Source organism: Uloborus diversus, chromosome 1, assembly GCF_026930045.1.
Source record: "Uloborus diversus isolate 005 chromosome 1, Udiv.v.3.1, whole genome shotgun sequence".
Taxonomy (NCBI): Eukaryota; Metazoa; Arthropoda; class Arachnida; order Araneae; family Uloboridae; genus Uloborus; species Uloborus diversus.
The window spans coordinates 250,126,013-250,142,725 of NC_072731.1; the positions used below are offsets into that span (position 1 = coordinate 250,126,013).

General features: G+C 34.9%; 1 protein-coding gene across 4 annotated transcripts in view; it reads left to right on the top strand.

Moving 5' to 3' along the window:
- LOC129234233 (IQ motif and SEC7 domain-containing protein 1-like) overlaps positions 1 to 16,713 on the top strand; it is a 684,204-nt gene that overhangs the window by 495,131 nt on the left and 172,360 nt on the right. Inside the window, exon 1 of one of the 4 annotated variants that reach the window (XM_054868169.1) lies at positions 15,635 to 15,999. The exons of the other annotated variants lie outside the window; for them this stretch is intronic. Coding sequence (XP_054724144.1) covers positions 15,773 to 15,999 — 227 coding nt within the window. The 5' untranslated portion in view covers positions 15,635 to 15,772. Of the gene's footprint in view, positions 1 to 15,634; positions 16,000 to 16,713 lie in introns of those variants that run through there. 4 annotated transcript variants of the gene reach the window in all.

Below are 16,713 nucleotides of genomic sequence, written 5' to 3' on the forward strand. Positions count from 1 at the left end.
ATTGCACCCATATCCTACCCACACACGCATACACACACATACCCGCTTATTAGAATATTTTTTCGTGGCAAAATGGCTATTCCATTAAGCGGATTCGACTGTATTCAAAATTCCTGGTTTAGAGTTTTAGCTTAAACGCGTCCTTGTCCGAAACGTCGTAACTATATAATAGACTTTTTATAACACATTTCTAAAATCTTGCTCTTTATACTGATAAGGGATCCCTCTGCACTATGCGTATTTCACAACTAAACCCTTGCTTAAGGACAGCACTGTAGGAGAAACAGTATACGTAATTCTATTGCCGGCGGCTACCTGTGTTCTCGAAGGAGCATGTTAGTTTTCTGGCCCTGTGCTAACTAGTTCCCTGTATTTCCAAGAATTTGGAGATCTGGGATTACCCTGGTGTAAAATCAATTTCTGGAGAATGCATAATTTCTCCAGTAAGCTATGAACTGCTGCGTTAAATGTACCAACATGTAAAATTTTTCCAACGCGAAACGGCTATAACGCGAGTTTTTCACGAGTAACGATTTTTCAAACTAACGTGAATTCCTCGCCCGCAACACGAAAATTTTCGTTAAGGAATCGCTGGGCGTAATTATCGTCTTCGATACTGGCTACTAAATATTGGTTTCGTGAATGGATGAATCACTGGAGTCGGAGGGCTCCCACGCCGTACTAGTCAAATCATCGCTTTGTTACTGTATACAAATAACCACTCCGTATTTTCCACTCTAAATGTGAAAGTTAATTTAACATATTAGTATCTAAGTGTGCTTTTTCGCCTTAAGCTAGGGAAGAGAAAGTTTCGTAAAATTAAAAAAAAAGTGAAGATCCTCGGTATGCAGGAGAACATTGATATCAAACGGATGAGCTTCACAGCACCAACCATCATCATTTTCTGTTTTTTAGTTATAGCAATTATTACTTCTTTATCTACTGTAGAGTAGTGTAATAGTGTTGCATTTCGCTATTACTATTATTGCGTACTGTACATACAGCACTGCTCTTTCTCTCCCTTTCCCACTGATCAGTGATTTTGTGCATCGTAACAATCGTAAAAAATTGAATAACGTAGGTTTTTATTAAATGCAATATAATATCAGTTATTTATGTGGAAAACGTTGGCATATATTTAAGAAATGTTTTAAAGCAGTTTGAAGAGTGTTTACAAGGGTCTAAAATAATTGTTTATGTTTATCAAAAAGTCGTAAACATACCCTTTGCTACAATGCGAAATTTCCACTTACGCGAGGGGTCTTGGTACGTATCCCTCGCGTAGGTCGGGACTCGACTGTACATTAAATCTAGGATCCTAATATGTCGTGTTCGTACGGATTCTCTAAATATTTGGGGAGGAAAGCGATAATTACTCTATCGACCGGCTTCATTTCTAAATACATAGAATGCTGAGATAAGAGCTTGATCAGTTATCAACTGCTTTCTTTACTAATAATAAAGCTGAAAGTCTCTCTGTCCGGATTTCTCTCTGTCTGTCAGGATCTCTGTGACGCGCATAGCGCCTAGACCGTTAGCCCGATTTTCATGAAATATGGCAGAGAATTAGTTTGTAGCATGGGGGTGTGCAAATCGAAGCGATTTTTCGAAAATTCGATGTGGTTCTTTTTCTGTCCCTATATTTTAAGAACAAAACTATCATAAGGTGGATGAGTAAATTACGAAGTTATCATAACATGTAACCGTAACATGGGCAGAAGTCAATTGGCGAGATACGAAATTATCATAACGTGGAACCGTAATATGGGTAAAAGCTAATTGGCGAGAAAATTCACCTCACATTATTTGTAAATATACAGGTGAACCAAAAGACCTTTTAAATTTTCTATTACGGGCAATGTCGTGCGGGTATCACTAGTGTTAAATACAAAGCAACCTCCATAAAGAAATCAGAAGATAAATTGAAGCTAAGACGGGTATCTTGTTACGTTGTATTGAGTTTTTTTTTTTTTCAATGTGCAAAACCGTCATTTTATTTAGTTTAGGTGCGCACACTTGTAAATAAATTCAAGTGATGTAAGCAACAGCCAAATTACGTAACAAAGCATGATAAATAATTAATTAAATACGTGGGTATGAAGACTATGTTCTCGCAGCGTCGCTCAGGGCTTAAGAAATTAAAGAGTTCATGCATTGCCTATTTAATTTTTACGTCTTCTATAATTTACTAAAAACTTTTAATTTCTTCTGATCATCGTATGTTTAATCTGTCTCATCTTGTCTGCTGTATCTTGTTTCTTTTTGTTGAAAAATTACAATCACCAATGATTCAATTCTTAATTTTTATTTTAACTAGAAGATGTTTTGAACTTAACGAATGTCACTAAAACATGTCATTTGTACGCTCTAAAATACTTTTTTTTTCTTATTTTAGGTAAGTCTTGCTTTCCTGTTAGACAAAAATGTCTTGTTCTGAATTAGGGTAAGTTCTGTGGAGTACTTTAATAAAATGTTCCCCACAATGTTTTGACAGCTCTCTAAACACATTGTAGACTATCCATAACCATAACAGCGATTATGTAGATCCTTCAGTAAATGAAGTTAGGATATTTTACTTTGGTTTTTGTACATATCGACCTTTTTTTTTTGAATTCAAGAATTTATTCTGTTACACAATTAATGTATGCTGCATAGAAAATCTTACAATATGGAAAAGTTAGAACTAATTTTAAAAACATTTTTTTCACTTCATTTCTGTCAAATATGTTACACTGACGCATGTGTTATATTTTCTCTAGAAATAATATGTTAAGGGGTTACAGTATCTCAAAAATGATGAAACGATCAAAAAAAATTTTTATTGCTTATTTCAAAACTAAAAAATATTCTGAACACAGGGGAAAAGTTTCATTGCTCTCGTTCAAATATTTGAAAAGTTATGAGTGGTTTTTAGTCTATGCTTGCTATGTGTTCTTAGGCAAAAGAAAAACTTCAAATTGCTTTTTCTCGATGATGGTTTTTTTGTGTTTTCATGTCATTAGAATCCCTAAGGATTTTTTTTCTATTAAAGATACAGCTTTAAAGTAATACTTTTTGCAATTGGGATAACATATTTGACAAAACTGTGCATTGGATAAGCATTTTATACATTACTCAAATGTTAAGAGCATGTTAAACCTTTAAAAACCAAATTTGTTTTTAAAAAAAACTTTGATTTTTTACATAATTAATCACAAAAAAAATTTTCTAATCAACTCATAGGCAAATGAATGCACAGACTTTTAGAGATGATTATAGTGATCGTTTAGCAAAAAACATTTTTGAAATTAGTACAAAAATAAAAAAGCCTTCTTGAGGATTTTAAAAAATTGAAAATTTCCCCCATTTTTTGAATTTTTTAAAAAAATGGGCAATATTTTTAAATTTTGAAAATAAATTATTGATTACGAAATAAGTATGCATATTATGGTTTCAGAGAAACATAAAATTCACTTAAATTTTAAAAAAATGTTTGAAAGGTGACCCCTTAAACCTTTTGGATGAAAAAAAGAGTAATATGAAAAAAATACTGTGCCTGGGTTATACAGTGACCACCGCTTATATGAATCACGTTTTTTCTAAACAGTTTTGATTCCATAAAGCGGCTGATAAAATAAAGCAGCTAATTCAATAGAGCTGGATTTTGTTCTGTTTTTGACAATTTGATTCGTTTAAGCGGTTGATCCAATTAACCAATGATTAAATTAACCGGCGTCAGTGTACTAAATGTGTAGTATATTCTCTTGCGTTATCTTTACGTACTTCGAACATTCCCTATTTAAAGTAAAAGTTTATGTTCTGAGTAGATACTCACGTTTATCACATTTACCTGTCAGATTAAATAGCAAATCCTTTTACAAAGTTGATATAAAATTTTCTTTCACACAAAAACTGATCCAAAGTCGCACAAGAAATTTAAAATACCTTTATTGAGCAATCACGATTGCTTATTGCTTTCATTTGACTGTTTTTGGCGTGCTATCATTTTATTTTCCCACCGCCACCCTCCGCACTATCACCGTCGGCCGGCTCCTCACGATGCTGCTCCTATAGCGAAAGCCGTCTCCAGGTTGCATCCATATCCAACGCGCATACATACACAACTACACACACGCACACAAACACATACACACACATACACTTACACACCCATACACCTACACACATACACATACACACACGCATACATACAGACACCTACCTACACATACACACACATACACACAACTACCCACACATTCATGCCTACACACAGACAGAAACACATATGCCTACACACACATACACATACCTCCCCACACACCCACATTCACACACACACAACTACCCACACGCTTATGCCAGCACACAGACATAAACACACATGCCTACACACACATACACATACCCCTACACACAAACACACATACCCCCACACACAAACACACACGCCTACATACACACACTCGTGATTGCGAAAAACATAATTTGAATTCAAGATGTCAAAATTCAAATTAATTTTTCTTCTTTTTTTTCCACTTCTTTTCTGTCAAATATGTTACAGGCACGCATGTGTTATATTTTCTCTTGAAATAAAATGTTAAACCTTTTGGACGAAAAAAAGAGTAATTAATATGAAAAATACTGTGCCTCGGTTTTACAGTGGCCGTCGCCTATATGAATCACGCTTGTTCTAAACAGTTTTGATTCCATAAAAGAGGCTAATTCAATAAAGCTGAATTTTGTTCTGTTTTTGACAATTTGATTCGTTTAAGCGGTTGACCCAATCAACCAATGATTCAATTAACCGTCGTCCATTGTACTAAATGTCTAGTATATTCTCTTGCGTTATCTTTACGTACTTTTAACATTCCCTTTTTAAAGAAAAAGCTTACGTTCTGAGTAGATACACATGTTTATCACATTTACCAGTCAGATTAAGTAACAAATCCTTTTACAGAGTTAATATAAAACTTTCTTTTACACAAAAACTGATCCAAACTCGCACAAGAAATTTAAAACACCTTTATTATTCCTTGGCGTAATCTTCTTACCCAAACGAATCAGTTTTTGTGATGTAACCGAACATCTTGTTAATGACTCTTTTTTGTTCTCTTTGGGAAAATAACAAACCCGTTATTCTTTCTCCCACAAGCGATTTACAAGTTGGCTTTTTCTACGCTACCGTATTACGTGAGGCAGAGAAAATTGGAATGTTTTTACCACTGTGTATTATTGTTATCTGTTACTGCATATGCATTTATGTTTATGAGGATTTTATTGATTCTACATAGCTGTCAGTGAAATGTGGGAAAGAGAATATCCAGTATTTCTTTTCTCAGCGGTAATAGAGTTTCAAGCTCATTAAAGAAGGATTGAGCACAGCCATATCTTCCCCAAGGATTTATTGTTTCAGCTGTAAATATGCTCAAGAATATAGAGGAAATAACGCGTGCATTTTCCAAAATGGCGGAAAGGTTTATTTGCTCATTTTAAGGCTTTTCTCTGAGCTGGAGCCGTGAGGTTAATAAATATGACTTTGTGGAAAGATTTTGCAGGTTGGCTCTTCCATGCATAATCTATGTGGCATAAGCGGGCTAATTTTAATTCAACCACTAGTGCAAACTCAAATACGTAAATCAATTGAAGTCCTGCTTTTATCAGAATTGAAATTGTTTAGCCACGATATGAAACTGACAGAGTCGTTAATCAATTTTAAAATGTCGATTGCATTTGAAACTTTTTCAGTAAAACACGAAGGTTTCTTTTCATAGTTTAGACTTTTTACTTCCTTTTTACAGCGAGTTTTCTCGTGACGTCTGTCTACGTATGTATGTGCGTATATATGTCGCATAACTCAAGAACGGAATGTCCTAGAGAGTTGAAATTTGGTGCAAAGACTCCTAGTGGGGTCTAGTTGTGCACCTTCCTTTTTGGTTGCATTCGTATGCTTTAAAGGGGGTCTTTTGCCCCTTTTTGGGGGAAAATTATTGTTAATTTCGATGTTAACTCACGTGGTGTTATAATTTGGCGGACACTTGGCGATATATCTCCAGTCTTTTAGTCGCCAAGTTTTGTCGTCAACTTAGCGACGAATTTGGCGATTTAAAAAATTTGGCGATTTTTTTTTAACCGACTTCAAAAAGGAGGCGGTTATCAGTTCATACCGTATGTATGTTTTTTTTTTTTTGTTTGTCCACTCACAGCGTCTCACCTAGTGAACCGATTTTGATGATTATTTCTTTAATGGGTAGGGGATGGCTCAACTTAGGTCCCATTACTTTGTTTGACCATATTTGTCCTTTAGAAAAAAAGTTATGGGCAAAAAACCATAAATTTCATGCAATTTCACTATTAAATGATTAAATATTGTAACGAAGTTCGCGCTTATCTTCCGTGGCTAACGGTGGCTCAGTGGTAGAATTCTCGCCTTCCACGCGAGCAACCCGGGTTCAAATCCCGACTAGGACAAAGTGAATTTTACTAAGATTTCGTATCTACTGTTTCTCGTATTTTCTCGAATGTTCTATTGATTTCTGTATCTTTCCGATTCTGGAAAATTCCGGCATTTTCTCAAGTGGTAAAGATACATTTTTAGTGTCAATCGCTTAAAGTTTAAGATGTGCTTATAGTTTTTTTTTTTAGTATGTAGCATTTTTAGGAAAAAAAAGTTTCATGATGGTAACTTCTTACTTTTACAGAAATATATACATTTACACTAAAAAGGATGAAGAAAAAAATTTTGGAAAAAAATAGAACCGACTTCAAAATTGCTCTGAAAAGGGAAAAATAATTTTATTCTTTAAATACCATCGATAATACTTTTAAACATAATTTTTGAAGTTGGCACAAAAACGATAGAACAGATCATTCACCGCCATAATTCAACTACAACTATAAATTTTACCAGGCCTAGTTCCTTTACTACCACATACATTATGCATTGATAACAGCATCTTTGAGTAACGATATAAATGATTCGTTTCTAACTTTGGATGCTTTTCTGAAAAAAATATGAACGAAGCATGGTTACACTGGATTTTACTTTTTGTTTTTGCGCCAACTTCAAAAATTATGTTTAAAAGTATTATCGATGGTGTTTAAAGAATAAAATTATTTTTCCCTTTTTAGAGCAATTTTGAAGTCGGTTCTATTTTTTTTAAATCTGGTTTCAATTTGGCCACTGTTGGTGATATTTAGAGAGTAAACTATTGAATCACATTAAAACTGCCAATAATGAGAAAATGACATTAAATTGGAGTAAAAGGAAGTCATGTGATGCACATACACATCAGCTCGTTCTCTTGTAGAGCTTTAAAGTTAATTAGAATTACTGTGTGGAAGCGTTTATTCGCGGGTTAGCTCTCCCATATAAAATTTACGTGGCTCACTTAAAAATTACGCTTACTGAATTTACATTGAAACCTGCCAAAAAGGTGAGAAATAATCAGTTGAAGTACTACTTTTATCAGAACTAAACCTGAAATAACTTAAGTGTTTTTCAAAACTCGAAAAGGTTTGTTTGCTAATTTTAAGGTTTTTCTTGGAGTTGGAGCCATGGGGGTTAATAAAAATGGTTTGGAAACGTTTGTTAGCAGGTTATTTCTACCATACATGATTTACGTGGCTTAATCGCACTAATTTGAAATGCACCTTTTTCAAAATCGAACGCCCAGTTTTCTTATTTCAGAACAAAAGTTATTACATTATATTGTACAATAAGGATGACAATACTTTAAACTGAATGAAACATTCTTAAATGTATCTCACCCGACCCCCCTTCAATAAAAAATATTTATATCTTAATCAGAGAAAAATTATATGATGATAAATGTGCCTTTTTTATTTTTTTAACTTGGCGCTTGACTGGTTTTTGAAATAAACTCTTCAATTATGTGGTAAAACGTTCCCCCCCCCTTTTTTTTTTTTTTTTTGAACTTCATGATGTTTTGTCATGAAGGGATGTTTATCTTCACTTCTAATAAGAGTTCCCAAACTGGGTGCCGCAGGAAAAGGCGAGCGATGCCGCGAAGTATCCATGGTATCAATATATGCATAGATACCATATTTAACAGAGATCTAAGAGGGTACCATGAGGAAATTCCTCAAAGAATGCCGCGAATTGGAAAAGTTTGGAAACCTTGACTTATAAGATTAAATAAGACTTATGCCTGTAGTAAAATATTTTTTTCTGCATAAAATTATAAATTTGTTTTGACTTCTAAAAAGAAAGGAAGAAGGTAATAATAATTTTAAAAAATGGCTAATAAATCCTCAAATATGCATGTAACCATTTTACGCTCTCTTGAAAAGTAGTGAAAATGTGACTTACACTTGTCTGGCTTTGAGGTGCAGATATTTATTGGAACACGTAAATTTGAGGCCAATCTCTCTGATAAAAAGGCAATTTGCACCCGTCATACCATGACGGGTTTATTTTCTGGTTTTATATATAGTATTGTTTATTTCAATTTCCAAATTTTGAGTCTTATACACAGGCTTAATTTTTGAAGTTTCTACTTATGTCTTAAAAATCCCTTTTACGCGGAATTTTTGTCATTACATTAATTCATATAAAAGCATTTAAGTCTGTTTTGACTGACTTGTCGAGTTACATTCTAATCTTAATTTTTCTGATAGTTTCAAAAGTGTTTTTGCTTTTGAAAGTTTTAACATTTTTTTTCAGTTGTTTCATACTATTATGAAAATTTAAAGGTAAAGTACTTGCACGCATAGATCTGAAATTTGAGAAAAAGCGTTTAGAGTATTCCTTGTATATATTTATGATTGCGGAATTTATGCAAAAAAACAGTTTATGTTGAAAACAATTTCCTCTTGAGTCATATCGCGTGCTGCAAAGGCTTCCGACACAGCTGGCTGCACTCAGACACAGCACAACTAACACTCTCAGACACCTAGAAACGATTATTAGGGCTTAAAATTCCGCATTAAGAAAAAAAAAATGCTAAAACTTTGTAGGTTTATGCTACATGAAGGAGATGATAATAAATTTTATGGCATCAAGAGAGTGAAAAATTATTCGCCCACATAAAAGTTTTACGTATTACCATTATTAGACAAAAAAAAAAAAAATTATTTTATACCAGAATTATGGCAAAATATATATATATGTTTTTTTTTTTTTTTTTTTTGAGCAATCACGATTGCTTATTGCTTTCATTTGACTGTTTTTGGCGTACTGTCATTTTATTTTCCCACCGCCACCCTCCGCACCATCACCGTCGACCGGCTCCTCACGATGCTGCTCCTATAGCGAAAGCTGTCTCCAGGTTGCATCCATATCCTACACACACGCGCATACATACACAACTACACACGTACACACACATACACAAACACATACACACACGCATACATACATACAGACACCTACACGTACAAAACATGCACCTACACACGTACACAAACACATGCCTAGATACACCCATACACATGCCCCCCCCCACACACATTCATACACACAACTACCCACACACTTATGCCAGCACATAAACACACATGCCTACACACATACACATACCCCCTACACACAAACACACATATTCCCCACACTCATACACACACTCGTGATTGCGAAAAACATAATTTGAATTCAAGATGTCAAAATTCAAATTAATTTTTCTTTTTTTTAAATACTAGTGGTACACGAACGGGCTTTTCCCGTAATAGAAAAATTAAACGCTCTTTTTGTTCGCCTTTATATTTACAAATAATGCATGGTGAATTTTTTCGCCAATTGGCTTGTGCCCATGTTACGGTTCCACGTTATGATAATTTCGTAATTTACTCGTCCATCTTATGATAATTTTGTTTTTAAAATTGGAATAGAAAAAGAACCACATCGAATTTTCGAAAAATCGCTTCGAGATGCACACCCCCATGCTACAAACTAATTTTGTGCCAAATTTCATGAAAATCAGCCGAACGGTCTAGGCGCTTTGCGCGTCACTGAGATCCTGACAAACAGTGAGACTTTCAGCTTTATTATTAGTAACTAGTGGTACCCGCACGGGTTTGCGCGTGATAGGAAAATTAAAACGTCTTTTGGTTTGCCTGTATATTTAGAAATAATGTATGGTGAATTTTCTCGCCAATTGGCATGTACCCATGCTACGGTTCCATGTTATGATAATTTCGTATCTCGCCTATTGGCTTGTGCCCATTTTACGGTTCCACGTTATGATAATTTCGTAATTTACTCGTCCATCTTACGATAATTTTGATCTTAAAATTTGAATATAAAAAGAACCATATTGAATTTTTGAAAAATTGCTTCGTGGTGCACACCTCCATGCGACAAACTAACTTTGTGCCAAATTTTCTGAAAATCGACCGAACGGTCTAGGCGCTATGCGCGTCACAGAGATCCTGACAGACAGAGATCCAGACAGAGCGAGAGATCTTGACAGACAGAGAGACTTTCAGCTTTATTATTAGTAAAGATCAATCGGGATGGGCTTTGAAATAAACTAATAAACTTCGAAATAAACTGATGAAATGATACTTTGTAAAGATTGCAAGATTATGTTCTAACATTTCATTTTTATTATAACCATGAATTTTTAAGCAAAATGTTTAGAATGGTATATTGAATGATTTTTTTTACCCACCAATAAACAGTAAAATTCTACCATTTTCAGGAAAAATTTCATGGCTATGCATTCTATGCTATCTATTTCTCCCTGTGCCAAAGAAAGTTTCAAGTTTAAATCCTTTTTAGGCACGTGCTTTGACTTCCTGCTTAAATCGTGGAAAAATGCTTTTAAAAGAATGGTTTTTACTGCTATTTTGTAATATAGAGCTTGAACTGAAAAAGTAACAACTGTTGTACGGTCAAATGTCCTAACTTTTGCTATAAATCGAGTTAATAAGTTTTAAGTTTATTCATTGTATATCCTTGTTCAAATATTGCAACTTGGGTAACACAAAATGTATGAAATATTCTTGGTGGTGTACTATCCATTATAATATGCTTCTCAAAATAACCAATTTGTTGAGAGACTTAAGAAAATTTAAAGTGACTTGTCATAAATCATGAAACATATATAATCTACCGATATTTTTGGAAATTAAGGTCGATTTTTGAGTGAATTTTTTTTCGCGAATACAATACTTCCTTTTTTACTTCCTTTTACAAAAAAGAAAATATTGTATTCGCGAAAAAAATTTCACTCAAAAATCGACCTTAATTTCCCTTTTTCTCACCCCCGAATGAAAGTTGAGTTTTTTTTTCGACCCGACCACACGTGGATATATGCCTAGGAACGTACAGACATCAGAAATATCCATTTTGACGACCCCCGAGTTAATTACAACGAATTTTCTCGTGACGTCCGTATGTACGTGCGTATGTGTGTATGTGTGTATGTATCTCGTATAACTCAAAAACGGGATGTCCTAGAAAGTTGAAATTTGGTACGTGGACTCCTTGTGGGGTCTAGTTGTGCACCTTCAACTTTGGTTGCATTCGGATGTCCCTAAGCGGGTCTTTTGCCCTTTTTTGGGGGGAAATCATTGTTAATTTTGATGTAAACTCAAGTTGTGTTATAATTTGTCGGACACTTGCCGATATATCACCAGTCTTTTGGTCGCCAAGTTTTGTCGGCAACTTGGCGACAAATTTGGAGATTTTTTTTTTTAATTTTAAATTTGGTTTCAGTTTGGCCACTGTTGGTGATATTTAGAGAGTAAACAATTGAATCACTTTGAAATTGCCAATAATGGGGAAATGACATTAAATTGGAGTAAAAGGAAGTCATGTGATGCACACATCAGCTCGTTGTAAAAGGAAGAAAAAATAGTGTAACTTAAAATCATTTTCTCCAAAACTGTTTTTGAAGTACAGTAAAACCTGTAAAGTTGACCACCTTTGTAAGTTGACCACCTGTCTATGTTGACCGCTTTTGTCAGGAACGGAATTAGTTCTATCTTATATAATGATGGAAAACCTCTGTAATTTGACCACCTGTGTATCTTGACCACTAATGAACACCAAGTTTGGTTTGGAGTATTGCAAAAAAACCTTTGTAAGTTGACCACTTGGTTTATTTTTTAAAATTTTATCTAGCAAATTATTTTTTTTTATTATTATTTTTTTTACAGCTTTCAAAGAATATTTTTGATGCCAGACCAGCATTTTACCAACTAAATGAAACAGCAGCATAACTAAAACCTCTTTTTGACACATGGGAAAACTACTAAGAACCGTTTTATTCTCCAAACTTGTTTTGCTCTTGTTGTTAAGCGAAAAATTTGTAATTTTTGATTAGCTATAAATGTTTAGGAACTATTAATGTAAAATGAGTAACTTTTCATAAACAATAAAACTTTTTTTTTTTGATCAATTTACTGAAATTTTAAATTTTTATGACACATTATACGTCATTCTGGAAAAATAATCTCTAAAAATATTTGAATAACATTTTAAATTACTGTTTCAAGTAATACTAAACAATGAAAGTGAGTTGAACAAAAAGAGTAAGTTCAATTAGTCAAAAAATGAATACATGGTGCAAGAAATACAAAAAAAAATCATTACCCCCTTTATAAGTTGACCACCTGTCTAAGTTGACCACCAAAGTAGTGCACCGCAAGTGGTCAACTTACACAGGTTTCACTGTATGCCATTTTTGTTGCTGGTGCACGAAATATCAGAGTAGATGGTGCGTTAATTTGAGAAGTGGCATAAGAAATGCTTCTTTTAGCAATTTGCGAGGTTATTTTTTTAAGTAATAAAAAAGATTAGAGCCTATACGCTATCTCTTCTTTTTTCTTGTCCGAATATCAACTTTTGTTTGAAATTTAAAACGCAAGGTCATTTTCTCTCTTTTCTATAAGAACTGTAAATCGATTCAAAGTATTTTTTTTATCCTAATGGGTTTTCAAAGCCTCTAAAGAAAAGAAGTTTGCCGATAAAAATTTCTTTTTTTTTTTATTTCTTTTCTTCTATTTGTTTGGGACTAATATATGAGTAGTTGCTAATTAACTTCAACGATTTGTTGAAACTGAACAGGTTGCTGAAGGTCATTTTTGGAGAATTGTGTTTTTCCCCGTAGAGGCAAGTGTTATGTTTCACAATTACCAATGCATTGTTTCGTTTTCCTTTAAGCTTCTGCCATACTGAAGTGTGAAATGGGGAGGTGCATGTATTATGAAGACATGTTCTTGATAGTTTGAAATGAGCGGCATCGTAAGGCTTACTTGCAAAAAATAAGGATCAATATATTGGGCTAGAAATTTCTTGCGTATGTTTCGCAGTTCGCAATTTGTCTTGTAGTTTTTTTATTTTCCATTCCCTGCAGAATTCTTTTTTTTTTTTTATCTGATACTACAGTTGGAACAAAGGAATAACCACTCTTCAATTTCTTGAAAGCTAAACGCGAAATCGTTTCTGGACTTGTGAAAAAGGAGAAATCTATACATATAATAAAATAAGATGTTTGTGTGTGTTTTAGAGTGGAAAATACGGAGTAGTTATTTGTACACACCGACAAAGCAATGATTCGATTAGTACGGTGTTAAAACTTCCGCATCTCAGTCATGCGATAGGGATGAAGTCGTTTCGAGAAACCGATATTTACTAGCCACTATCGAAGATGATACGTACGCCCAGCGATTCCTTAACGAAAACTTTCGCGTTCCGCGCGAGAAATTCGCGTTAGTTCTAAAATTCGCTACTCGCCAAAAACTCGCGTTATACCCGTTTTGCGTAAGTCGAATCGCGTTGTAGCGCGAGTCGACTGTGCATATGTGAACGTAACCGTATTTTATCAATCGACAAAATTTGAAGTTGTGTTCAGCAAATTGGGAATTTTCACTCTTCCAAAAATTCACGTTGGAGGTTCCCCTGCTTCCCCCACGATTTGTAGCAGTTAGTTTCTCTTCCCACAACGAACTCATCTAACACGGACAATTTTCTGCGAAAAAAATATGTTTTACGTTTTCTTCATCCATTTTTACCTGTGTACGACTAGTAGATAGCAGCTGAACAACACGTCACAGTCGTGACATACAAAGTGGGCGGGGCTTGTCATGCAAATGCTGAATCGGAGCACGCGCAAGGCGGAAGACCGTGACTTGTTGGATCCGAGCTTGCCTGTCTCCTTGGAAAAGCAAAAATCGCGCCAAACTTTTTCCTAAACAGAAAGCGGGATAGAAAGAGAGGGATAGATCTGCGTGTTCCACTTGATAGATTCGTGTGACCTATCTGTGCTTTGCAAGCTTCCTCGTAATAGCACCGCAACGCGTTATCCCGCCAGGGGAAAAATAAAACGAAGAAGAAAAAAAAAATCACCGTCTTCTGATCTCGAATCGACGCTCGACTCATTTCGATTCCATCACAGCTGATTTGCGCGCGTGGAAGTGGTGTGCAACTGGCACCGTGTCGTTTTGTTGCTGTTTGTCAATTCTGAAATTGCACATTTCGTTCGAATATTTTCCGTGTCAATGTGTCACCTGGGATAAGTTCTCAAATGGAGTATTGCTTCTAGAATGTGTTTGATTCTATAGCGCTTTAATTTTTGTGTTGATGTGCATTCTCTGAGGACGTGTGCTTTTCAGCATAAGTTAGTTCGATTTTAGTGTCACTGGATAATACTTTGATCGCTTTTCCTTGCTTGTTTGAAGGTAACTTCAGTTTTCTATCAACTTACAGTTTTTTAAAGATATGATTTTTGACTAATAAGTGTATCGCCAAGACTTTCGGAGGATTTGATATATCGGATTACCATGAATTATGATGTCGAAAAATAAAGGATTTATGACATCGATACATGATTAAGCTCTTGACTGATAAAGTTCTATTTCGAATGATGGCTGTGTTTTGAAAACAAGTCTCGATGTGTTTCTGTGAAAAAAATTCTAAGTGATCTTACAAATTTATTTTGTAAATAGTTCCGAAATGAGTAATCTGAATTGTAAAACTTTACAAAGCTTACAAGAGGATTATAGAAATAGCAGCAAATTTCGTGGTAAGCAAATGTCTTCTTTAGATAATAGTAAAAACTTCGTTTCCTCCATTGACATCAACCAGAAGAATAGCCATAATTTTGAAAACAATGTGATTATGAGCAAGAGTTTTGAATCACCTTTGGATGTACCAAGCTACAAAACGGTTGTTTCCACAGATGAAAACACTTATAAAAGGTTAGGATCTTCATTAGAAAAAAGTATCTTCAAGAGCTTCGATTCATCTTTGGACGTCAACAACTACCAGAGTTTCGACGATGATTGGTATGCAGGTTTGCCCGGGTCCAACAAACGGGATACTTCTCCTTCTGGCTTTAACAAATATAGTCTGGTCATAGTATTGCCTTCAACCGTTGATAAACCTGAGGAAAAGTCAGACGCAAATGTTACTGGGATAGTTGTACAAGCTGATTCGGGGGTAGGTTCAATGTCACCTTCACCTCCAAAGACACCTACACCAGACTATGATTCTTTGGAAGACTTTTACGACGACGAAATTCAAGATTCTGCCACCATTCTCCAAAGCAATCCCCCTCCAGCAATCAAAAGGGTTCATTTTTCTGTGAACATGGCGACTGAGTTGCCGGAACGAGAAATCAGCAAGTATCGGCAAAGTTCCACAGATTCTGATGAAACCGAAGATTTAAACGTTAAACTGAGTGGAAAATCTTCATGGCGTGATGCTTTAGTTTTCAACTCTCTGGATTACCAAGATCATAACTTGACAGTGTGCTATCGTCAAGAGTGGGTTCTTGGGGACAGTGCACGAACCAAAACACTTCCCCTGAACCACCACCCTTTATCTATGACCCTGAATGATGATCTGACTTCAGGTCGTTCCAGACGACGAGGTAAAACAAAACTGATGCGCCGGTCCAGCTCTTTGGATAGACTAGCGGAATTACGGTACACCCGCAAATATAAGGATCGAACTCCTTTATTATGTGATCCGGATCCTTTAAAAGTGCCTTGTGCAACTATTGACAGAAATACCGCCAGGAGATCATTGAGAAAGTTCAGCTCGAGTGAAAGGTAATTATGAACCTTATCTGAATGCTTCTAACCCGGAAATTATTTAGTCACATAAAACACTTACGATGGATTAGTATCAATCACTATTAGTAGATATTGAAACGTATGTATGTCATTTTTCAAATTAATGTTGATCGTTTTTTAAATGTTCTATTTCCTCCATAATTTCATCTAAACAGTATTATTTGTTTCACTTTTTAAAACTAAATTGTTGTGTTACTAGTATCGTATTCTTTGAGAGTCTAACTTTGGAAGAGATTTCTGTCGGTTTTTTTTTTTTTTTTTTTTTCAAAGTTATATTTAAAGGGTTAAACTATGAAACTTCTGGCTTTAAGTTTTCGAAAAATACTTTCTTTCCCTTTGTGACGGCATATACACAAAACTAGCTTACAAAATGTTGACTTGAATTGGTTGTAATTTCTGACGTTGGCAGAAGAGGATTTTAAGACTATGCATTAATGCATAACGTGTCTAAAAGGAATGAATTAAGATTTTTGTCATGAAAATTATTAAGGAAGAATAAATAGCATGTAAACAACATTTTGCGTTTGCTCTCCATTCCTTGACATTAAATGCATATGAACTATCCTTTTGTCTACCATAAAAGCGAAAAATTGGCAAGCCATGGCCAAAAAAGAGAGAGGGGTAGGAAAAAAAATTACCGAGAAGGCGAGGGTTGTCGTGCCACTGACGAAGGAAGGAACTATCCTTTGG